At 48.6% G+C, this 23,788-nt stretch overlaps 1 protein-coding gene and 1 non-coding gene across 2 annotated transcripts in view; one reads left to right on the forward strand and one right to left on the reverse strand.

Annotated features, from left to right (window-relative positions):
* CSRP1 (cysteine and glycine rich protein 1) overlaps nucleotides 1–13,708 on the forward strand; it is a 36,829-nt gene extending 23,121 nt beyond the window's left edge. The window contains exons 3-6 of the mRNA XM_038749424.1: nucleotides 5,482–5,650; nucleotides 6,971–7,100; nucleotides 10,965–11,058; nucleotides 12,647–13,708. Of these exons, the coding sequence (XP_038605352.1) occupies nucleotides 5,482–5,650; nucleotides 6,971–7,100; nucleotides 10,965–11,058; nucleotides 12,647–12,723 (470 nt within the window). The 3' untranslated portion in view covers nucleotides 12,724–13,708. The remainder of the gene's footprint in view (nucleotides 1–5,481; nucleotides 5,651–6,970; nucleotides 7,101–10,964; nucleotides 11,059–12,646) is intronic.
* A 2,015-nt stretch (nucleotides 13,709–15,723) lies between these two features.
* Nucleotides 15,724–15,861, reverse strand: LOC119931141. The gene has a single exon (XR_005451999.1). It is a non-coding gene; the product is annotated as a small nucleolar RNA SNORA7 (small nucleolar RNA).
* Between the last annotated feature and the right edge of the window lie 7,927 nt (nucleotides 15,862–23,788).

The following is a 23,788-nucleotide window of genomic DNA, read 5'->3' on the forward strand; positions in this document are numbered from 1 at the left end:
TGAGGTAACTGAGGCACAGAGAAGTTAAGTGACTTGCCCAAAGTCACACAGCTGACAGTTGGTGGAGCCGTGATTTGAACCCATGACCTCTGACTCCAAAGCCTGGGCTCTTTCCACTGAGCCCTAATCCTGGCTCCACTGCTTATCTAATTATCTACCCCAGTGCTTAGAACACTGCTTGGCACATAGTAACTGCTTAACAAAAACCATAAATATTATTAGTATTATTTACTCACAACTGCCAGTTTCCCCATCATTGCTCACCCGGGCCTGGAATGCCTTCCCCGGGCCTGGAATGCCCTCCCTCTGCCCATCCGACAAGCTAGCTCTCTTCCTCCCTTCAAGGCCCTACTGAGAGCTCACCTCCTCCAGGAGGCCTTCCTAGACTGAGCCCCTTCCTTCCTCTCCCTCTCGTCCCCCTCTCCATCCCCCCATCTTGCCTCCTTCCCTTCCCCACAGCACCTGTATATATGTATATATGTTTGTGCATATTTATTACTCTATTTATTTATTTTACTTGTACATATCTATTCTATTTATTTTATTTTGTTAGTATGTTTGGTGTTGTTCTCTGTCTCCCCCTTTTAGACTGTGAGCCCACTGTTGGGTAGGGACTGTCTCTATATGTTGCCAATTTTTACTTCCCAAGTGCTTAGTACAGTGCTTTGCACACAATAAGCACTCAATAAATACGATTGATGATTGATGATGAAGTTTCATTCCCCATCCAGATCTGCCAAACTACATTCCTCCCTTCCTCCAAAAAGCATTCCCAGACCGATTCCTACCGTTCGAATCTTGTACTGCCCCACCAGTCATCTTAACACTCTTGCTTCGACTCTTTGCTTATTGGTCATCTATTTGATCAATCGGTGGTATTTATTGAATGCTTACTGCATGCAGAGCACTGTACATTTGTCTTGTCTTTTGCTATTGAGTCATCCCTGACCTGTTTGTCCCAGAACGCTCCACCTCCATCTGCAGTTGTTCTGGTGGTGTATCCATAGAGTTTTCTTGGTAAAAAAATGGAAGTGGTTTACCATTGCTTCCTTCCATGCAATAAACTTGAGTATCCACCCTTGACTGTCTCCCATGCCGCTGCTGCCCAGCACAGGTGGGTTTTGACTTATAGCAGAGCGCCTTCTACTCATTAGTCACTGCCCAAGCTAGGAATGGAATGGGAAGGCCTCTGCTTGACTCTCCCTCCCATAGTCGAGACTGGTAGAGTACTGGAAGTTCTTCAGGTGCAACCCTGAGAGGGGACTAACCATTTAGGAGAGTACAATACAACAGAGTTCATTCATTCATTCAATCGTATTTATTGAGCGCTTACTGTGTGCAGAGCACTGTACTAAGCACTTGGGAAGTATAAGTTGGCAACATATACAGTCCCTACCCAACAGCGGGCTCAATATTATTGCTATTACCATTACTGTTTCTTTTACTCTGCCTAGCTCTACAAAACAAAGAGACAAATAGAGGAGACTGTTGTAAACACCGGCAAGTTAGCAAAGCATTATGGGAAAGTCAATTAAAAGCCAAGCACCATGTCCTCTGAGGACTGCAAAAACTTAAATGTCCTTAAATGAACAGTCAATTCCAAGACCAGTGGTAGAGCCCCTAAAAAGCACCATGGCGTCGTGGATAGAGCACGGGCCCGGGAGTCAGAAAGTCAGGGGTTCTAATCCCGACTCTACCACTTATCTGCTGTGTAACCTCAGGCAAGACACGTCACTTTTCTGGGCCTCAGTTACCTCTACTGCAAAATGGGGATTGAGGCTGTGAGCCCTGCATTGGACAGGGACTCTGACCAACCCCATTTGCTTGTATCCACCCCAGTGTGTAGTTCTATGCCTGGCACATTCCCTGCCAACACAGATCTTACAGTACTTTTGGCTTTTACCATTGGTATCTATGCTTTTATTCTCTTACCTGTTGTAATTTGGCAATTTGCATCTGCTTGTCTGCCTCATCAGAGTGTAAACTCCCTTAGGGCAGAGATTATGTTCACTTCAGTGTGTTCCCCAGTCCCTAATACACTACCGCTCCCAGAAGGCTCTTAAATATTGTTGTTGATGGAATGCATCTGGGCTTATGGAGCTGTCAGTATTAGGATTAGTTCTAATAATTAATGTTGTCTTATGCTGTCGAGTCATGTCCAACCCATAGTGTCACCATGGATGTTTCTCTCCCAGAATGCCCCAACTCCATCTGCAGTTGTTCTGGTAGTATATCCATAGAGTTTTCTTGGTAAAAATACAGAAGTGCTGTACCATTGTCTCCTTCCGTGCAGTAAACGAGTCTCTGCCCTCAACTCTCTCCCATACCTCTGCTGCCCAGCACAGGTGAGCTTAGACTTGTAGCAGATTGCCTTCCGGTCACTAGGCACTGCCCAAGCTACTAATGGAATGGTTATGCCTCTTGTTTGATTCTCCCTCCTGTGGTCAAGACTGGTGGAGTACTGGAAACTCCTGGTGTGACCCTGAGAGTGACTAATAATTACTATTTTATTTTTACTTCCCTTTGGTCCATATCCTCCACCACTCTCCCCATCTTCAAAGTCCCCACAAAATCATATTTCTCGCAGGAAGTTTTCCCTGACTAGCCTCTCATCTCCCTACCCTATTCTCCTTCCCTTCTGCCTTACCTATGCACTTAGGTCTGTACCACCTTAGCTCTTTGTTACTCACCCCATTTCCACCCCACAGCACATATGTTCTTATCCTTATTCTCTGTTGTGTCCCTTCTCTTTAATTTATTTTAGTGTCTCTCTCTCTCTCCTACTAGAATGTAACCTCCTTGAAGGCAAGGATTACGTCTACCAGCTCTATTGTATTGTACCCTCCCAAGCTCTTAGTACAGTGCTCTACATACAGTAAGAGAGCGTGGGAGAAGAAGCATAGCCTAGTAGTGGAAAGAGCACAAGCCTGAGAGTCAGAGGACCTGGATTCTAATCCTGGTTCTGTCATTTCCTTGCTGTGTGACTTTGTGCGATCACTTAACATCTCTATGCCTCAGTAACCTCATCTGTAAAATGGGATTTAATCCTCCTCCTTCTGATATAAAATGTGGGCCCCATATGGGAGAGGGACTTTGTCCACCTGATAAACTTACATCTACCCCAGCGTTAAGAACAGTGCTCGACACATAGTGATTGCTTAACAAATACCATAAAAAAGTAAGCGCTCAATAAATACCATTGATTGATGACTTTTACCCTTTTTAACAGTGACTTTTGCCCATTATAACAATTCAGACATGGGGCCTGCACATCATAATTTTAGCCGTGTTTAAAGCGCTATGGTTACGTGACAAGTGTCCAGGCATTACTGCCAGTGGACAGTGAATTCCTTAATATATGTGTGTCCGCTTGGCTGTATAAATAACAATACAAAAATGGAGCTTGGTTTTGTTGCTTATCTTTCAAAGGACTCAGGGCTTTGTGTAGCGGGACCTCACTAACTAGGTGAGCTGTGTGGGAGCCTTGGGTGGGAAACCTCTCTGCTTGGGAGATTTAGGGCTCCTGGGAGAGTTCAAGCCCTCTCACCTGGCCTAGTGGGTCCACCCTCCCATAATGCTCGTCTCCCTAGCTCTCCACTCTGGGCTGAAAACAGTGAGAGGCAGCAGCTTTATTCATTGAGACATTATTAAGAGCAGGAGAGGTTCTTGGCTACGCAATACCCACTGCCAGAATTCTCCGCCCATCTTCCCATCACTAAAATTCTAGAGCCAGAAGGGATCCCCAGAGGTCAACCAGTCCAGCCCCCTGTCTTTGGACAGTGACTTACCTAAAGCCCTCAGAAAGATGTTAGATGTACAGGGGTGAATGGGCAGAACTCATCTGAGCTTGGGCAGCAAATTTCTTGGAAGGAGACAGCCTCCTCACCTTGCCCGGTCCTGAATGGGCCCTTGGACTCCCATAGGCTTTAGCCCAGGATGATGAGGGCTGTGATGGATGTGAGACCCTCTAGTTTTTGGTGTTATTTACTTCCTACCCACCCCAGCAGGGTCCAAGTCATTAGCTTCCACAATCAGAATCCTTGAGCCAGTTGCTCCGACCATTCCCGTACCCCTCCCTGTTTGGAGGGAGTATCACTGCCTGTCCCCCGTCCCAGCCCCACCTTCTTCTGTTTTCCACTCAAGCTCCAGGGAGTCCAAGCAGCTGGAAAGGAGGGAAAGCACCATATTTAGCCGGCTCAAACAGCGGGAGTGAGGAAGAGGGAGCCAGAGGAATCCATATTTAGGAGAAAGTCTCTAACCTAAGGAGCCGTTCTGGGCTCTGAGGGGAGGGGGGCCCCGGAGTACATTCCTCCTAAAGCCTTTATGGGCAAGAAGACAGTTTCCAACCTCCCACAGAGGAGCCAGGAGCTGGGAGGGACAGGGTGCTGCTGAGGCCGCTGGGAGGAGAAACAGCTGGACGGCTTGCTTCAGAGGGCATGGCTCTCAGAAAATAACCATGTGAGGCAACGGAAGGCTATCTGGGAATAGATTGCCAGAAATGTTGAGAAGTTTGGCGGCTCAGACCCCAGATCCTGTTCTGGGGGCTAGGGGAGAGGAGGGGGAAAGAAGAGCAGTGCGGTCTAGTGGAGAGAGCGTAGGGCTGGGCGTCGGGAGGCCTGGGTTCTAAACCTAATTCTGTCACTTACCTATTGTGTAACCTTGGGCAAGTCACTTCACTTTTCTAAACCTTAGTTTCCTCATCTGTAAAACTGGTTAAAAACTTGTTCTCCCTTCCCCCATAGATGGGGGCTTTGTTTAATTTGACTGCATTTACCCCACCACTTGGTACTTAATTTATCCATTGTATTTATTGAGTGCTTATGTGCAGAGCCCTATACTAAGCATTTAAGAAAGGACAATACAGTAGAACTGGCTGCTGAGATCCTCCACCTCAAAGAGCTCACAGTCTACACAGGGAGACAGATGTTAAAATAAACACATAGTAAGCTCTGAAGAAATACCTCAGTTATTGAACACAATAAGTGCTCAATAAATATGATTGAATGAAATACGGTTGAATTACTAAAGAAGAGAAACCACCATTTACCCCAAGGGATTGATCATCTGACAGTGGTAAACACAGGGCAGATGAGAGATTCACTGTGGAGAAAAAGGAGTGCCTGGGAGCCCGATTCCCTGGGTTTGAATCCTACACATGGACTCTCCAAATCTTGGTTATCCCCCTTGGAACATGGAAGGTGGCTGAGTGCTCGGGAGGTTTAGAAGTTAAGTGCTTTGAGCTCCTCCAGGGCAGGCCCTAGATAAACCTGGTTGTCCTCCTAATCCTGCCTCCAGGAAACTGGAACACTGGAGTCCTATAGTCCCAGCTGCTGGGGACCTACTGTTCCATAAATGGCACCTCCGCCCTTCCCTGGTCACCCCTGCCCTACTGTTCCTCCACTCCTCATGCCCCTTGACTCTCCTTCATTTCTCCACCCCTAGCCACAGCCGCTCTCACCATTCTGCCTTCTCCCTCACCAGTGGTTTGCAAGAAGAACCTGGACAGCACCACCGTGGCTGTGCACGGGGAGGAGATCTACTGCAAGTCCTGTTATGGCAAGAAGTACGGGCCCAAGGGCTACGGCTACGGGCAGGGTGCCGGGACCCTGAGCACCGACAAGGGCGAGTCGCTGGGAATCAAGCATGAGGAGTGAGTCCTGATTGCCTCCTGCTGAGCCCGGGCTGGGACAGACAAGGCTTGCTCCAGAGTCACAGAGACTTTCCTCTCCTCTTCTGCCCCACCCCACTTCAGCTCCCCCGGAGCCAACTGCAACACACAGACATTCACAAACACCATACCCACATCACACCCAGACAGGCACACACTCCACTCCCAGGCAGCCAGTTGAGCACCTACCTCAGGGGGTGGAGCAGTGTCCCAAGACCATGCCTGCCCTCCTTGCCTGCCCTCCGGGAGCTCCCAGTCTGATCAGGGAGATGAGAAAACCTGGAACTGGGGGGATTGGGTAATGCAGGAATGGCCAGTGGGAAGAAGGGAAGAGTGGGCTGGGATTGCATGGGCAGGGGAGAGAGTGGGAATGATTAAGTAGTAGGGAGGGTGTCCTTGAAGAAGAGGTCTGGGGCTGTAAGGGAAGGACAGTGGGAGGGCAGAGAGTAGCCAGTTGGGCCAGTTGGTGTTTGGCAGAAGGCTTAGAAGCGGGAGAGGGCCAAAGGGGGAGGGAGCATGCCAAGGAAAGTAGCTGGGCTTCCCAAGTGCTTAGTACAGTGCTCTGCACACCGTAAGTGCTCAATACATACAATTGAATGAATGAATGAGTAGGCTGGAAAAGAGGGTGTGGGTTTGGGGAGAGCATAGCGGCAGGGTGAGACCTGCTGAAGGAGGACTCTAGGGGATGACAAGAGAGCATATTGGAAGTGGAGGGTGACTGGGGCCTAGGACACCAGAGAGCTGACAGCAGCAGATGGGAGAGCCGGAGGGGAGGAGTTACTTTAATGGTAGTGGCCATGGGTGTCTCCTCCCTGGCCTGGAGGGAGTGTCCCCCCACTAAGGTCATCTCCCCTCTCTCCTGCTCTGGAAAATGACTGGCAGCTGCCTCACCCACACACACTCTGCGTGCTTCCTGCCTCCCCAGACTGTGCCAGAAGCCAAAAACATGACAAACACAGCTGCCTGGGCTCCTGCCAAGGTCACCGGGTGTCTGCATTGAGTCTGAGAATCAACTTGGCTGGGTGGGGTGGGACTGCCATCGCAGGAAGCCCCCAGAAGGTACAGACCCTCCCCAAAGTCTGATGGGGAGCAAGAGACAATCATCAACCAATTAATGGTAATTATTGAGTGCTTACTGTGTGCAGAGCACTGTACTAAGCCTTGGGAGAGCACCATAGAGTGAGTAGATATAATTCATGCCTTCAAGGAGTTTACAGTGCAGCAGGGCGGTACTGTGGCTTATGTTGAGCTGCCTGCAGTTTTATGATCCCGTTTGTGGGGGGGCTCTCTGTGCCACTGCAGGACTCCTGGACACAGGCCCCTGACCAACCCCAACGCTTCCAAATTTGCCCAGAAGATAGGGGGTGCCGACGGGTGCCCACGATGTGGGCAAGCTGTCTATGCTGCGGAGAAAGTGATTGGAGCCGGGAAGGTAAGCTGGCTGACTCCAGGGGTGGATAATAATAATTATTATTATATTAAGCACTATGTGTCAGGCACTATACTAAGCACTAAGGTAGATACGAGTAAATCGGGTTGGACACAGTCCCTGTCCCATGTGGATCTCACAGTCTCAGTCCCCAATTTATAAATGAGGAAGCTGAAGCAGAAGTAAAGTGACTTGCCCGAGGTCACACATCAGACAAATGGCAGAGCCAGGATTAGAACCCATGACCTTGTAACTCCAAGGACTGTGCTCTATGCACTACACCATGCTGCTTGAGCATGACGGGGTCCACCCCATCGAAAATGTCTTCCTGATAGTGGCTGGATTTTTCCTCTTCATGGAATGGGGCTCCTGAGTAGGAAGCAGACTCCATTAGATTTAGTTGTTCGTCTGGAGTCTCCCAGCCGACTCAGGGCTCCTGGGTCCCGAGGCTTTGCTCCAAGTCATTGGAACCATGAGCCCCAAGTGGCACAGGGGCTGTGTCTGACCTGATTGTCTTGTATTTACAGCAGTGCTTAGTACAGTGCTTGGCACATACTGATATTTCCTCCTCACTCTTTCTCCTCGTCCAACCATCTGTCCTGAATTCCTGCTTCCCACCCCAACCTCCTACTCTGACACCATACAGCCCCACCTCACTGAGACCTCCAGTCACTGGATCCTCACTAGCTGTCCTAAGCCAGCCTACCTCTCCTGGACCTCGTGACCCCCACCTCCATCCCTAGATTCAAGGGTCCCACCTTCCACACTGCCCTCTCTAGTAGACTTGCCCTTCTGACTCTCTCACAAACCACTGTTCCCAGCCCTGGTTAGGCCCTAGAGTCCACTTCCTCTGCTCCTGCACTCGGACAGCTGAGCACTCTTGGCCAAAACTCAGAAACCAGGCTGACCTCTGCCTCTTCCAGTTCCCCTTCTCTGGCTACAGCTCAGCTCTTTCATCTTGTTAAGCAGATGAGAGTTTAACTGTCTTCTACCTCCCTCGATGATTCCTTTCTCTAGAGCCATCAGACCCCAACTATCCCCGACCACCCAAGCTCCCAGCCCCAGGCCCCCTGCATTTTCCCTTTCTAATCCGTCGATCAGTCAATCAATCAATAGTATTTATTGAGGGTTTACTATGTGCAGACCACAGTAATAACCATGTGGGAGAGTACAATGCAACAGAATTAGCAGACCTGTTCCCTGACCATAACCCTGAAAGTCTTGCTAGATTGTTTTTTGACAGATAGAGGTCATCCCCCCACAGTGTCCCCAGCATTCTTCAGTTAATCAATGGTATTTATTGAGCACTCACTATGTGTAGAGCACTGTACTAAGCCCTTGGGGAAAGCACATTCTTTGACTCCCACTTCTACATTATCCTCCTTCCCAGTTGTCTCTTGAGAAGCAGTCTCCCATCTGCCCTCACAATTGACCGCCCATCTTCCTGTGTCATGGACCCAATCCCCTCTCACTTCTTAAAAACCCTAAACTCTAGCTCCCTTCCTCATCCCTTCCCCTAATGCTATCTTCATCCTCTACTCTTCTTCCCCTCTGCCTTCAAACATGCTGACTTCTCCTCCATACTAATAAACAACTTCCCTGGATCCCACTGCAAGCAGTGTGGCCTAGTGGGAAGATCTTGGGCCTGGGAGTCAGAGGATCTGGGTTCTAAATCCAACTCCACTGCTTGCCTCCTTTGTGACTTTGGGCACTTCTCTGGGCCTCGGTTATCTCATCTGTAAAATGGGGATTCAATACCTGTTCCCCTAATTTAGATTGTGAGCCTTATCAATGTATTAATAGTCAATGAATGGTATCTGTCGAGCACTCACTGTGTGCAGGAGCACTATAGTAAGCACTTGGGAGAGTACAATACAATAGAGTTGGTAGACATGTTCCCTACCTACAATGAGCTTATGGGTGTAGAGGATAATAAGTGAATAAATAGGGGTAGAGATAAAAGAGAGGCCACAAATCGATACTACGTATGTCCCAGGCACCTCATCCTGGGACATGCACCCAGGGAGCCTGGGTCGATGTCCCAGCTTGTCCTAAGAGGTAAGATTGCCAGGAAATGTGGCTCAGAGGACCCACCGGCCCCCGACTCCAGGGCCATGCCAAGGTAGAAGGAGCAGCAGTCTCCCAGGCTTCTGTCTCTCAATCCTTTCCAGGCCATCCCTGTTGTTGAACTTTACCACTGGAAGTTCCTATTGATGCTTCGGCTGGCCCCCTGGTCTCGGTTTGCTCACCGGCTCTCAGGGATTGTGCCTTCATCAGCCTCATAGCCTGTTAGCTACCCTTCTCTGGAGCTGCCCTGAGCACCATCAGCTATCGGCAAGGCCCTAGGTGCCACCTCACCAGCCGCAGTCTTGGTCTTGCCCCTAGCAGGTGTCTGGCCAGGTTCCTGGGTGGCCCGTTCCTAGGTGGCCCTTTGGGAGTCCCTGTTCTCTGCCCATCTCTGAGATCTTGACAAACTTACAGAGCTCAGTTAGGCCCCGGAGGGAGTCGATGAGCTCTGTCACCCCTGCCCTGGTTCTAGAGCCTGCTTGGAGGAGGCTGTGGGGTCTATGTCCATTACAGACCCATGGGGGAGGACCCAGAAGGTCCCTGGGCTCTGCTGGGAAAAGGGACAACTCTGTACCCTGTGGTCAGATAAAGGGTGACTGTATTTGATTCCTGGGAAGCAGTGTGGCCTAGTGTAAAGAGCATGGGCATTGGGAGTCAGAGGACCCAGGAATTTTGGCTCCACCAACTGTCTGCTGTGAGACCTTAGGCCAGTCACTTAACTTCTCTGGGCCTCGGTTTCTTCATCCATAAATTTATTTATTTTTACTTTTATTTTATGGTATTTGTTAAGCACTTACTATGTGCCAGACACTGTACTAAGCACTGGGGTAGATACAAAGCTAATCAGGTTGGACACAGTCCCCAATCCCTGTACCACAAGGGGCTCACAGTCTTAATCCCCATATTACAGAGAGGTAACTGAGGCATGAAGAAGTTAAGTGACTTGCCCAAGGTCAGCGGGGATTCGATACCTGTTCTCCCTCCTATTTAGACTGTGAACCTCATGTGGGACAGGGACTGTAACTGAACTGATAAACTTGTATCTGGCCTAGTGCTTAGCGAAGAACTTGGCATACAATAAGACCTTAACAAATACTGCAATTATTATTATTATTATATATATTATAATTCAATAATTATGGTACTTTGTAAGTGCTTACTATGTGCCAAGCACTGTTGTAAGCACTGGGGTAGATACAAATTAATCACAGCCTAAGTAATTATTATTAATTATTATTATTGTTACCCGTCATACCATGATCCCAAGAGCTGGTGGGCATCCATCTGCCTCTTTGGGGAGGGGTCCCAAGGCAGAGGCAGTACAATGGCCCAAGACCCTTCTGGTGGAGCCAGGACTGGAGCCTGAAGCCAGTGCACCCTTTGCCAGTTCTAGGGTCCTCACAGCTTCTCCAAGGGATCATCATTATCATCACCAGAGGTATTTATTAAATGCTTACAGTGTGCAGAGGACTGTATAAAGCACTTGGGAGAGTATAATACAATAGAGTTGGTAGACCTGTTCCCTGCTCGCAACAAGATTACAGTCTAGAAGACATTTCTGGAGGGACCCAGTGGTGCTGCCAACTCTCTGAAATCTGGCTGGTAGGCAGGCTGGTCTGATGGATGGCACGGCATGGGCTGACCATGGACAGAGGCTATAACCAACCTGATTAGCTTGTGTACACCCCAGCGCTTAGGACAGTACCTGGCACATAGTAAGAACTTAAAAAATATCATTAAAAAAAACCAACAACCCAAAACTCACGCCTCTGTTCTCTCGCTCTCTCTTCCTTCCACCAGTCCTGGCACAAATCCTGCTTCCGCTGTGCCAAGTGTGGCAAAGGCTTGGAGTCCACCACGCTGGCAGATAAGGATGGCGAGATCTACTGCAAAGGTCAGTAGGTGTTGAGCCAGGCAGGTGGAGAGGGCTAAGCTGGGCTTGGCCAAGGAACTGACCTATGGCTGGCTGGAGCTACTTTGTCTCTGGAGTGAGGGAGCCTGTTCTCTGCTGAGCTCACTCAGGGCAGGCAGGAATGACCACATCTTCCCTCTGTCCCCCTGGAGCCCTGCAGCTGTTGTTTGAACCCAAGTTGGTGGTTTAGAGTGTTAGATAGCACCCCTAAGTGGGAGGAGAGATCAGGGCAGACAGCAAGGCTCCTGGAGAGTTCACCTATTGCCAAGTCTGATAAGTGTCTGAAGGTGCAAAGGCTTGAAATGGAACACTGGAGGGGTCAGTTGTGAAACAGAGAAGCTTCGTGGGTAGAGCACAGGCTTGGGAGTCAGAAGGACTTGGGTTCTAATCCCAGCTTTGCCACTTGTCTGCGGAAGACTTTTGGCAAGTCACTTAACTTCTCTGTGCCTCAGTTACCTCATCTGTAAAATGGGGGTGAAGACTTTGAGCTGCATGTAGGACCAGGACTGTGTCCAACCTGATTAGTTTGTATCTACCGCAACGCTTAGTACAGTGCCTGGCACGTAAGTAAGCACTTAACAAATACCATTCAAAAAAAAAGAGAAAAACCTTGGTCTGGCCCCCGGGGTGCTCCCAGACTCTTGGGTAACATCGATACACATCAAATCTCAACAAATTCCCATGTAGATAGAACAAGAGTGAGCTGAAGGAAGAAGTGATTCATGGATTGTGCTGGGGGAAGGAATGAGGTTGTAAAGGGCATGGAGTCAATCAGTCAGGAAAGCTTCCTGGAGGCGGTGGGATTAAACTGTGATGTGGAGGATGGCAGGCAGAAGCAGAGAATCATGTGTAAAGGTTTAGAGGCAGGAAAGCAAGATCCAAGTTCTGGGGGAATTCTAGAGCCTGGATGTCTTGTAGTTCACAATTCTGTATGAAGTTAGCCATGCAAGTCAGTGCTCTAGAGGAAGAGAAGCATGCCCCTGCCTCTGAGCAAGACTGAATGTAATGGATGATGGGTTCTGGAAAGAGCCCAAGGAGCTAAATCTTCCTGACCTCCAGTCCCAGGTATTCCCCGAATCAGTCCACACCCTCACTTTACCTTGTCCACCTTGACCCAAGACACACTGGGAAGTTGGCTGGCTTCTTTGGGGAAGAGGAAATCGAGCGATGGGGGAAGGTATAGAGGGCAGACCCCAAGCCCAATCACACTCATCTTCCCCTAAGCTCTTTGACCCTACAAAAGTCATAAACTAGAGGGTTGAACTCAAGAAGAATATGCAGAGGAAAAGGATCATTCACCCTGGAAAAGAGAAGGCAGGGGAGGGTCTAAGCAGGCTCTTAGAGTACATTAGCCAGTCTCCTAAAAGGATGCTCTCTGGCTTCACAGACAAAAAAGGAGGAAGACGCATAAATTGGAGCGAGAGGAACTCATGTTAGATTTCAGGAAAAGCTTTTGAGCAGGGATTGAGAGGCACTGAAAATGAGGTTCCTGGGAGATGCAAAACCCCCTTTCCTAGAGATGTTAGAGATGGTTTGGGGGCTAAACTCTAACTTTTTCTTCCCTTCTTAGGCTGTTACGCCAAAAACTTTGGGCCCAAGGGTTTTGGCTTTGGCCAAGGAGCCGGAGCCCTGGTCCATTCGGAGTGAGGGAGCAGCGCACCCAGCCAAGCCCAGCACGGAGGATCCTTTGGCATTGTGCAGCTTTTCTCTCTTTCTTTCTCTCTCCCCACCCTTCTTTTTCTCCACTCCTCACCAGCACCAGCAACCACAGGGTCCTACTTTCTCCTTTCTGGGTCTCTGTCCCGGGTCTGTTGGCTCCCGAGAGCTGGCAAGCTGACACTAGCTACATGTGACAGTGGGCTGCCCAGCATGGTTGGGAGAGGGGATGGCCAGTGAGGGAAGGTGGGGGAGTGGTCAAGGAGCCTCCTTTCCATCATGGGCAGAAAAGGGGGCTGACTTCCTTCCTGAACCACTAGCCCTATGCTTACTAGCCCTTTGAGCTGCTGTTTCTCCCTGTCCGTTTCCCACCTCCCCTAGTGGCCAAGGGTCAGGCAGAGAGGGGGACTGGAAGTGGGGAGATGAGGAGGTATGAAGGAGGGTGAGAGAAGCATGAGTTCAGGGGTGGCAGAGAGAGGATGCTCTGGGGGAGGGGGAAGAGTTCTTCCTGGGTATAGTGGAGGGGTGGCTTTCAACTCCCTCTTGGTCAATGAGATACTCCACTTGCTGCCCAAGACCCCTCACACCCCTAGGGTTAAGGGAGAAGCCTCTGGCTTACTGAAGAAAGTTTCCGTCATCCCCTGTGGGTTCCCTTCCATCTCACACCCCAGGGACGATTCCCCTCCCCTCGGGATCAAACTCCCCACCCCACCCCACACACACAAAGGAGGCAGAGCTTAACCTCATTTGCCCTCAGGAGAAGTTCTGGGGTTTGGCAGGGAAAGGGAGTCATTTTCCTCTTCCCTCCCTCGCCCCAACACACGCACACCTTGGGGCGCAGAGAGTACAGGGTGTCCATGCAGACCTTACACAAGCACAGCAAGAACACTAAACTGATGGATCTACTGTACAGGCCACGGACCCAGGTTGCCCTCAAGTCCATCTCCTATATGCCAATAAAGCTATTAGAAAGAAACCACAGGTCTCCCGTTCTTACAGAGGGAAAGGCTACTGCTCTCCCCCAGGGCACGGCTGCCCACTCTCCCAGAAGTATCAGCTGCTGCTCTCCCACAAGTCTGAGCTGTTCTCCCACTGGTACAGTCTGCTCTGTCAGGGGTCATGGCTGCCCTCTCAAACCAGGGGAAGGAACCATACCATCCTACTGTTCAGAAGAGGGAGTCCCAGCCCTGGCCTTGCAGAGAAGGAATGGAATCGCCATATCTGTAGAGCTTAAAAATCCACACAGACACCTCTTTTGAGGCCACTTAGGCTACAGCCTGTCCTGTCACATGAGTGGGTGGTAGGGGAGGGTCCAGCCCAGGAGATCCTGGAGAGATGGGTGTGATACCTGGTGGTAGGGAGTCTGGTCCTGCTGACCCTTACCTACCCCGACCCCTCTTCTTTTGCCCTCCTCCCACCTCCAATCTCCCCTTCAAAGCTTCCCCAGTCCTCCTCTTGCCGTAGCTCCTGAAGCTTCCCGGGAGAGGGCAGGGATGACCAAGGGATTGTTGGAGAGGCAGGCACTCCTGACAACTGGACTGGAGCTTTTGATGACCAACCAATGCCCTGGCTGAACTAATTGTAATAATAATAGAGAAGCAGTGTGGCTCAGAGGAAGAGCACGGGCTTGGGAGTCAGAGGTCATGGGTTCTAATGCCGACTCTGACACTTTTCAGCTGTGTGACTTTGGGCAAGTCACTTGACTTCTCTGGGCCTCAGTTACCTCATCTGTAAAATGGGGATTAAGACTGTGAGCCCCATGTGGGACAACCTGATTACCTTGTATCACCCTAGTGCTTAGAACAGTGCTTGGCACATAGTAAGTGCTTAATAAATGCCATCATTATTATTATCATTATTGTTAATAATTCATACTTGCAGTATTTGTTAAGTGCTTACTATGTGCCAAGCACTGCACTAGGTGCTGCTTTAAATCGAAAATAATCAGGTTAGACCCAATCCCTGCCCCACATGGAGCTCACAGTCTAAGGGGGAAGGAGATTAAGTATTGAATTCCCCACTTAACAGATGAGGAAAGAGACACAAAGAAGTTAAGTGATTTACCCAAGGTAACAAAGCAGGTATGTGGCCAAGCCACAGTGAGGTCCTCTGACTCCCAGGCCGATGTTCTTTCCTCTAGGCCACACCGCTTCCCAAAACTGAAGAGTCCCTTGAGCCGGAAATGAACCAGTGACCTAATGTCAGTGACCTATGTGGAGGCAGGAGATTGGACCTAATGACCTGATGGCCCCACTAAAGGATTCCAGTGGTGGGCTTCAGGATCCTACCTTCCGGCCCACAGGCAGCAGTTCTCCTTGCTCTCCTCCCCAGTTCCCTTCTGCAGGTTCCTCGGCTGGCTGGTTTAGAGCTTGAGAGTTATGAGCAGGCGAAGTGCAGGCTCAGGCCTCGACCCTAAACCCCTTCTCCCATCGTCTGCCCCAATTTCTCCGAGCCAGCGAAGTCAAAGTCGGCCCAGGGAAACTCCAAAGAAGCCCCCAAGAATGGGAAGGAGGGGGGAGGTCCCTCCCTGCCCAGCCACCTGCCCATGGCAGCTGGATTGAGGCCCCCAAGTGACACCAAGTCTCACACACGGCCAGCTGTTGTTTCACACAGACCTTCTAAGGGAGACGGGCAGGAGGACGAGAAACAGCAGGGCCTAGTGGAAAAAGCCCGGGCCACAGAGTCAGGACACCTTGGTTCTCGTCCCGGCTCCTCCCTGTGCCTGCTTTGTGACCCTGGGCAAGTTAATTAACTTCTCTGTGTAATGTTGTTGTCTTATGCTGTAGAGTCGTGTTCGACCCATAGCGACACCGTGCACACATCTCTCCCAGAATACCGCACCTCCGTCTGTGATTGTTCTGGTAGTGTATCCATAGAGTTTTCTTGGTAAAAATATGTAAGTGGTTTACCATTGCCTCCTTCCACGCAGTAAACCAGTCTCCACCCTCGACTCTCTCCCATGCCACTGCTGCCCAGCACAGGTGAGTTTTGACTTGTAGGAGATTGCCTTCCACTTGCTAGCCACTACCCAAGCTAGGAATGGAATGGATATGCCTCTGCTTGACACTCCTTCCCATAGTCGAGACTGGTAGAGTACTGGAAACTCTCCAGGTGCGACTCTGAGAGGTGTGTCTGTAAATAATGGAGATTATATACCTATTCTCGCTCCCTTATATTGTTATATTGCACTCTCCCAAGTGCTTAGTACAATGCTCTGCACACAGTAAGCACTCAATAAATACGACTGAGTGACTGACCTTAAAGTATGAGCCTCGAGGGGGTTAAGGACAGTGTCTGACATGCCATCATTATTATTATTACATGCCATCATTATTATTATATGCCATCATTATTATTATTATATGCCATTATTATTATTATTATGGCATTTATTAAGTGCTTACTATGTGCCCAGCACCGTTCAAATCCCGGCTCCGCCACTTGTCAGCTGTGTGACCTTGGGCAAGTCACTTCACTTCTCTGGGCCTCAGTCCCCTCATCTGGAAAATGGGGATGAAGACCGTGACTCCCAAGGGGGACAACTTGATCACCTTGTATCCCCCCCCAGTGCTTAGAATAATAATAATAATGATGATGGCATTTATTAAGCATTTACTATGTGCCCAGCACCGTTCAAATCCCAGCTCTGCCACTTAGCTGTGTGACCTTGGGCAAGTCACTTCACTTCTCTGGGCCTCAGACCCCTCATCTGGAAAATGGGGATGAAGACCGTGACCCCCAAGGGGGACAATCTGATCACCTTGTATCCCCCCCAGCGCTTAGAACAGTGCTTGGCACATAGTAAGCACTTAACAAATACCAACATTATTATTATTATTATTCTCCGGGCCTCAGTCCCCTCATCTATCAAATGGGGATAAAGACCGTGAGCCCCACGGGGAACAACCTGATCACCTTGTATCCCTTCTCATCCTTCTAGACTGTGAGCCCACTGTTGTATAGGGACCATCTCTATATGTTGCCAACTTGTACTTCCCAAGTGCTCAGAACAGTGCTGTGCACACAGTAAGCACTCAATAAATACAATTGAATGAATGAATGATTATCTTGTATCTCCCCCAGTGTTTCGCTCAGGGTCTGGCATGTAGTAAGTGCTTAACAAATGCCACCATTATTATTATTATTTATAGGTTACTTCCTCAACCAGGGGACTTGGGGACAATTGCATCTTGTGGCCTCTGTAAAAAACCAGCCCATGCCCACCTCCAGATGACTGTGGGCAATTTGGGTCTTGCACTTTAGGAAGGACATTGTGATGATGATGATAATGATGACATTTGTTGAGCACTTAGTGGGTACCAGGCACTGCACTAAGCAGTAGGATGAATACAAGCAAATTGAGTTGGACACAGTCCCTGTCCCACGTGGGGCTCACAGTCTCAATCCCCATTTTCCAGATGAGGGAACTAAGGCCCAGAGAAGTGACTTGCCTGAGGTCACACAGCAGACAAATGGCAGAGCTGGGATTAGAACCCACGACCTTCTGACTCCCAGGACCGTGCTCTATCCACTATGTGCTCTAGCCACTACGCCATGCTGCTTCTCAATTTGGAGCTGGAGAAGGGACAGAGGAAGGCAGCCAGGGTGTTGAGCATGGGGTTGGGGGAGGAAGGGGAGAGGCTTCCTTGGGAGGATAGACTGAAAGGGTTAGGAGTTTTCAGACTGGAAGAGGGAGGCTGATGGGGGACATGATTGATGTTCATATAATCGGGAAGGGTGTAAATTGTTCGCTAAAGTTGGGGCCACCCATTGTGATTCAAAACAAAGGAGAGGAAACGAGTTGAGGCACTAGGCATTAGCACAAGGAATTTGTTCCAAGCCAAAAACATCAGTAGGTTTTATGGCAGTTGCTAAGTGCTTACTAATGTGCCAAGCACTGTACTAAGCACTGGGGTAGATACAAGATAATCAGGTCAGACACAGTCCACGTCCCTCTTGGAGCTCACAGTCTAAGTAGGAGGGAGTAGGATTTCTACTCCAGCGCTTAGAACAGTGCTTGGCACATAGTGCTTAACAAATGCCATCATTATTATTATTATTTAATCCCCATTTTACAGAGGAGGAAACTGAGACACGGAGAAGTGAAGTGATTTTCCCCAGATCACAGAACAGATTAGTGGCAGAACTGGCTGCTGCCTCTCAAGCCTGTGCCCTTTCCACGAAGCCACACTGCTTCCCTCAAGAAGGATTTGTGTAAATGCATGACCCCATCCAGAATGGACTCTTAGAGGGTAAGCATAAGGAAAAAATACCAGACTCAAGAAAGGTGCATAGTAGTAATAATAATAATGGTACTTGCTATGTGCCAAGTTTCATATCAAATGCTGGGGTAGATACAACATAATCATGTTGAACACAGTCCCTGTCCCTCATGGGCTCAGTCTAGAAAAGAGGGAGATCCCCATTTTACAGATGAGGAAACTGAGGCACAGAGCAGTGAAGGGACTTGCTCAAGGGCAGAAAACAGACAAGTTGGGATTTGAACTCAAATCCTCTGATTCCCAGGCCTGGTCTACTTCCACTAAGGTGTGCTCCTTCACACTGCACTTTTTGGAGAAATATTTGGTGGCACTGCTTCTGGTCCTAGGTTCATGGAGTGCAGAAATCTAAGAAATCACAAAGACTAGAGCAGCCGAGCTTTGATTGGTCATTCAGGGGCTGCAAAGACAGAACTGTGGGACTTCAGTGTGGCTCAGTGACAATAGCCTGGGCTTGGGAGTCAGATGTTATGGGTTCTAATCCCTCCTCCACCCATTTGTCTGCTATGTGACTTTGAGCAAATCACTTAACTTCTCTTCTAGACTGTGAACTGTTGTTGGGTAGGGACCGCCTCTATATGTTGCCGACTTGTACTTCCCAAGTGCTTAGTACAGTGCTCTTCACACAGTAAGCGCTCAATAAATACGATTGAATGAATGAATTTAAATTACTAAAGACTCAAAACTTTTGGTTGTAATGGAAGGAGGGTGGAGCATGTGGGCTTGTGGGACGCCTCAAGGTGGACATGTTTGAGAACCACAGACAGAAAGGCAGAGCACCTGCCACTTATGGACTGCATCAGAGAGTCAATCTGGGGTCCCCACCCCAGGGTGACCGCTGACAACCCTGGTGAATACTGGACAGGGAGACTCTTGTACGGTCCCATACAGTGCACCAGTTACTGCACAGGCCACTGCACCGGCCACTGCACCAGCCACACGGCTTAATGTAATGAGGTAATATCATCATCAATCGTATTTATTGAGTGCTTACTGTGTGCAGAGCACTGTACTAAGCACTTGGGAAGTACAAATTGGCAACATATAGAGACAGTCCCTACCCAACAGTGGGCTCACAGTCTAAAAGGGGGAGACAGAGAACAAAACCAAACATACTACAAAATAAAATAGAATAGATACGTACAAGTAAAATAAATAAATAAATAAATAGAGTAATAAATATGTACAAACATATATACATATATACAGGTGCTGTGGAGAAGGGAAGGAGGTAAAATGAGGGGCCACTTATGCACCATTTCACTCAGAAACACCAATTCTACCTGGTCCTGGAATTCTTTTCCAGGGATATCTGGGACTCCAGCCCCTGAGCTCGCTTTGACCCCAGACTCTCTGAGTCTCCTTCCCAGTCTCAGGTGAACTCCAACTCATGTCTGAGCCGCGGGACTCGGCTCTGTAAATCTAAATACCAAACATGAAGGCATCCCGACAGGCCAGGTGGAAACCGGACAGTCCAATATCAGAGTGGATGACTGGACCCCGCAGATGCAAATTGGGCTGAGATTCTGGCATCTGGAGCCTCCCTGCTTCTGTTCTTCCTCAGCCTATCTGGCCAGCCTGGAGAGCCAACTCGGACTCTACTGCACAGTTCCCTCTGAATCTCTCCCGTCTCTCTTCTTAATCTCTGACCTCTCCCACCTTCCACCACTCCCAGCTTCTTCCCAGGGAAGCCCTCAGTCTCTGCTGCTTACGACTTACATCTTGCAGGACACAGTAAGCCCTCAATAAATATTATTGAATGAATGAATACATGAATAAAGATGGAAGTACAGTGAGTAGATTGGCTGTTATCAATCAATCGATCAATCAATCATATTTAGTGAGTGTTTATTGTGTGCAGAGCACTATACTAGGCCCTTAAGAGAATACAAATATAACACAGTTAGTAGACATGATTCCTGCCCAAAACAAGCTTACAGTCTAAAGGGGAAGACAGACATTAATAAAAATAAATAAATTATGGCTCTGAAGCCACGTACACAGAAGCATCATGGCCTAGAGCACAGGCCTGGGAGTCAGAGGTCCTGGGTTTTAATCCCAGCTCTGCCACTTTCCGCTGTGTGAATTTGGGCAAGTCACTTAGCTTCTCTGTGCCTCAGTTTCCTCATTGGCAAAATGGGGATTCAATACCTGTTCTCTCTCCTACTTAGACGGTGAGCTTAGTACAGGGTTTGGCACATAGTAAGTGTTTAACAAATGCTATTACTAATATTATTATCATCATCATTATTACTATAGTGCTGTGGGGCTAAGGCTGGGGTGAATAAAGGGTACAAATCCAAATGTAAGTGCCTTAGATGAGCAAAGTGTATCCAGACACCACTCAGCTAGAACCCATGGCTTCCTTATCCCATTCTGTGCCAACCCCTGCCCAAGCGCCAGGGTCCTGAAGCCATGACAGGGCCACCAGAACAGAGCACCAGCTGAGGAGTCGGGCTGAGTGGAACTGACCGTGCCATCTCAGCCACCCTAAAAACTCCAGGAAAGGCCTAGAAGTGGCCAATTCTCCCACCACAGCCTCAGCAATTAATCAATCAATCAGTGGTATTTATTGAGCATTTATAAAGTGCAAAGCACTGAACTGATTGGTAGAGGACAATACATTCATTCATTCAATCGTATTTATTGAGCGCTTGCTGTGTGCAGAGCACTGTACTAAGAACTTGGGAAGTACAAGTCGGCAACATATATAGACAGTCCCTATCCAACAACAGGCTCACAGTGTAGAAGTGGGAGACAGACAACAAAACAAAACATGTAGACAGGTGTCAAAATTGTCAGAACAAATAGAATTAAAGCTATATGCACATCATTAATTATTATTCTTATTAATAAATACGATTGAATGAATAAGTGAGTTACCTTGTATCTCCCCCAGTGCTTAGAACAGTGCTTGGCATATTGTAAGCACTTAACAAATGCCATAACAATAAAATAACGATTATATTATAATTATATAACAATAAATAATAATAATATATAATTATGATAATAATTATTATTATTGATCAATACGATTGAATGAATGAGTGAATTACCTTGTATCTCCCCCAACAATGAGAAGCAGCGTGGCTCAGTGGAAAGACCCCAGGCTTGGGAGTCAGAGGTCATGGGTTCTAATCCCGGCTCTGCCAATTGTCAGCTGTGTGACTTTGGGCCACTCACTTACCTTCTCTGTGCCTCACCTGTAAAATGGGGGTGAAGACGGTGAGCCCCACGTGGGACAAGCTGATCACCTTGTAGATCCCCCCCAGCGCTTAGAACAGTGCTTTGCACATAGTAAGCGCTTAACAAATACCATTATTATTATTATTAACAAAATAAATAGTAAATATTATGCTGTATTTGTATTTGTCTACCAAATACAGCAGAGTTGGTAGACACAATCAGCGGCTAACAGCATCCCTTTTCACCGCAGCTACCAATGCCCGGCTGAAAGCAGCCCGGGCCATTTTGGGGGTTGTGAGTCAGGACCCTGAAATTTAGGACCATCCCACCTCCCGTGGGACAGGTGGGTCATCACCATAAACTCTTGACTGGTGCCGGGTTGTAGGAGCAGGGTGAGGGGCAGCCAGGCAATTGTGGGGGGCTGGGGGGGCCGGCAGCAGCCCCCCGAGTTCCCAAGGCGCGGTGTGGGGCGGCGCTGCTACTGTGGGGTGACCCTGCACACCCCTCAATTGACACCAGGTGGTAGTCCAGACTTGTAGTGAGAGGCCCGGCCAGCTGGGCCAGCTCATATGTTTGCCATGGGTTGTGGGAAGACACTCTCTTGGACTGGCGATTCGAACATACCGTTGTGGGTATGCGGCTGTAGTGATCAGGCCTCGTCCCGGGTCTTGGATCTAAAAGGCTGCTAATTGCTAATCAGTACTAAAATATTATTTTAAACAGAACCAAAGTAATTAAATTGGAGACTGCTAGTGATTTCTTGTACGTTCAGTGTGTGGGCAGGGATCTCCTTTGTCCAAGATTAGGGCTCGGAGAAGGCAGGAAAGAAGGAAGGAAGGAAACAGAGACGTAGAGAAACACAGTGACAGTCAGATGGACAGACACAGTGCTCACATACATTCACACCCTCTCACCCTACCACACTGGAAAACATACACAGTCTCACACTCACACAACCAGTTTCCCTCTCACACAATCTCTCATACATACAGAGAAATCTCTAACTCTTGCACACGATCAGTTTCTCTCTCACATACCTGTGTACGTACACACACTCACACACACACATGTTAAACTGGCCTCATCGCAGCATGGCTTAGTGGAAAGAGCACAGCCATGGAAGTCAGAGGTCATGGGTTCTAATAATAATAATAATAATAATAATAATAATAATAATAATAATAATGACATTTATTTAGTACTTACTATGTGCAAAGCACTGTTCTAAGCGCTGGGGAGGTTACAAGGTGATCAGGTTGTCCCATGGGGGACTCACAGTCTTTAATCCCCATTTTACAGATGAGGTAACTGAGGCCCAGAGAAGTGAAGTGACTTAACCAAAGTCACACAGCTGACAGTTGATGGAGCCGGGATTTGAACCCATGACTTCTGACTCCAAAGCCCGGGCTCTTTCCACTGAGCCAGGCTGCTTCTCTTCTAATCCCAGTTCTGCCACTTGTCAGCTGTATGACCTTGGCCAAGCCACTTAACTTCTCTGGGCCTCAGTTCCCTCATCTTTAAAATGGGGATTAAGACAGTGAGCCCCACGTGGGACAACCTGGTTACCTTGCATCTACCCCAGCACTTAGAACAGTGCTTGGCACATAGTAAGAACTTAACAAAGACCATTATTATTATTATTCTATGCAATGCAAACTGCTACAGCTGCTGCCATCACTGCTGCTGGGGAACTGCCTGCAAGATGCCCTCAACACCTAGAACCCCAGAACTCCAGAGAGCAGGAAATGGATGCAGCCCAGCCCTACTGGCTACGAGCAAGGACCCCAGCTGTCAGCGGAAATGACAAACCTGGGGAAGGAGCGGGGATCGGGACTGGGACTGAGTGTCCTTCCATTCCTCTAGCCAGTGGGGGAGGTGGTCCCTTTAGGGGGCCAGAACCACTTTCACGGCAGGCCTCATGAGGCCTGCAGACCATAGACCTGACCTGACTTTGAGGGGAGAGCATTGGGCAGGCATGGCAGCCTTCAGTCAATTGCTAAAAATGTTCTGACCTTTTGGTGCTGGTCAGAGGTGCCAGTTTAAATAACATTTTCAAGGTGCCCATAAATGTTAAACTGCATACAGCAATCCCTCAACCTCTGATCCTAAGCCTTCTCCTGTGGGTCATTAGCCAGCCCCCTAGAGACAACAACAACTAAGCTTAGTGGAAAGAGCTTGGGCCTGGGAGTCAGAAGGAGGGGTTCTAATTCTGCCTCCACCACTGTCTGCTGTGTGGCCTTGGGCAAATCACTTAACTTCTGTCTGCCTCAGTTACCTCATCTGTAAAATGGAGATTAAGACTGTGATCCCTCTGTGGGACAGGGACTGTGTCCAATCTGATTAGCTTTTATTTACTCCAGTGCTTAGTTTAGTGACCGGCACATAGTAAGCACTTAATGAATACCATTTAAAAAGTAATCTATTCTGAAGCTTCATCCTCTCAAAATTGTTCTGCTCCCTATCTGATCCTGGCTCTTCCTCCTGCTATGGCAATTGATAAATAATTTCCTATTGTTGCCCCTCCCATTAGAATGTAAACTCCACAAGGACAGGGGACATGTGTTTTGCTTCTCTTGTACTTTCTTAAG

This window comes from Tachyglossus aculeatus, chromosome 7, assembly GCF_015852505.1.
Source record: "Tachyglossus aculeatus isolate mTacAcu1 chromosome 7, mTacAcu1.pri, whole genome shotgun sequence".
In the NCBI taxonomy this organism is placed as follows: domain Eukaryota; kingdom Metazoa; phylum Chordata; class Mammalia; order Monotremata; family Tachyglossidae; genus Tachyglossus; species Tachyglossus aculeatus.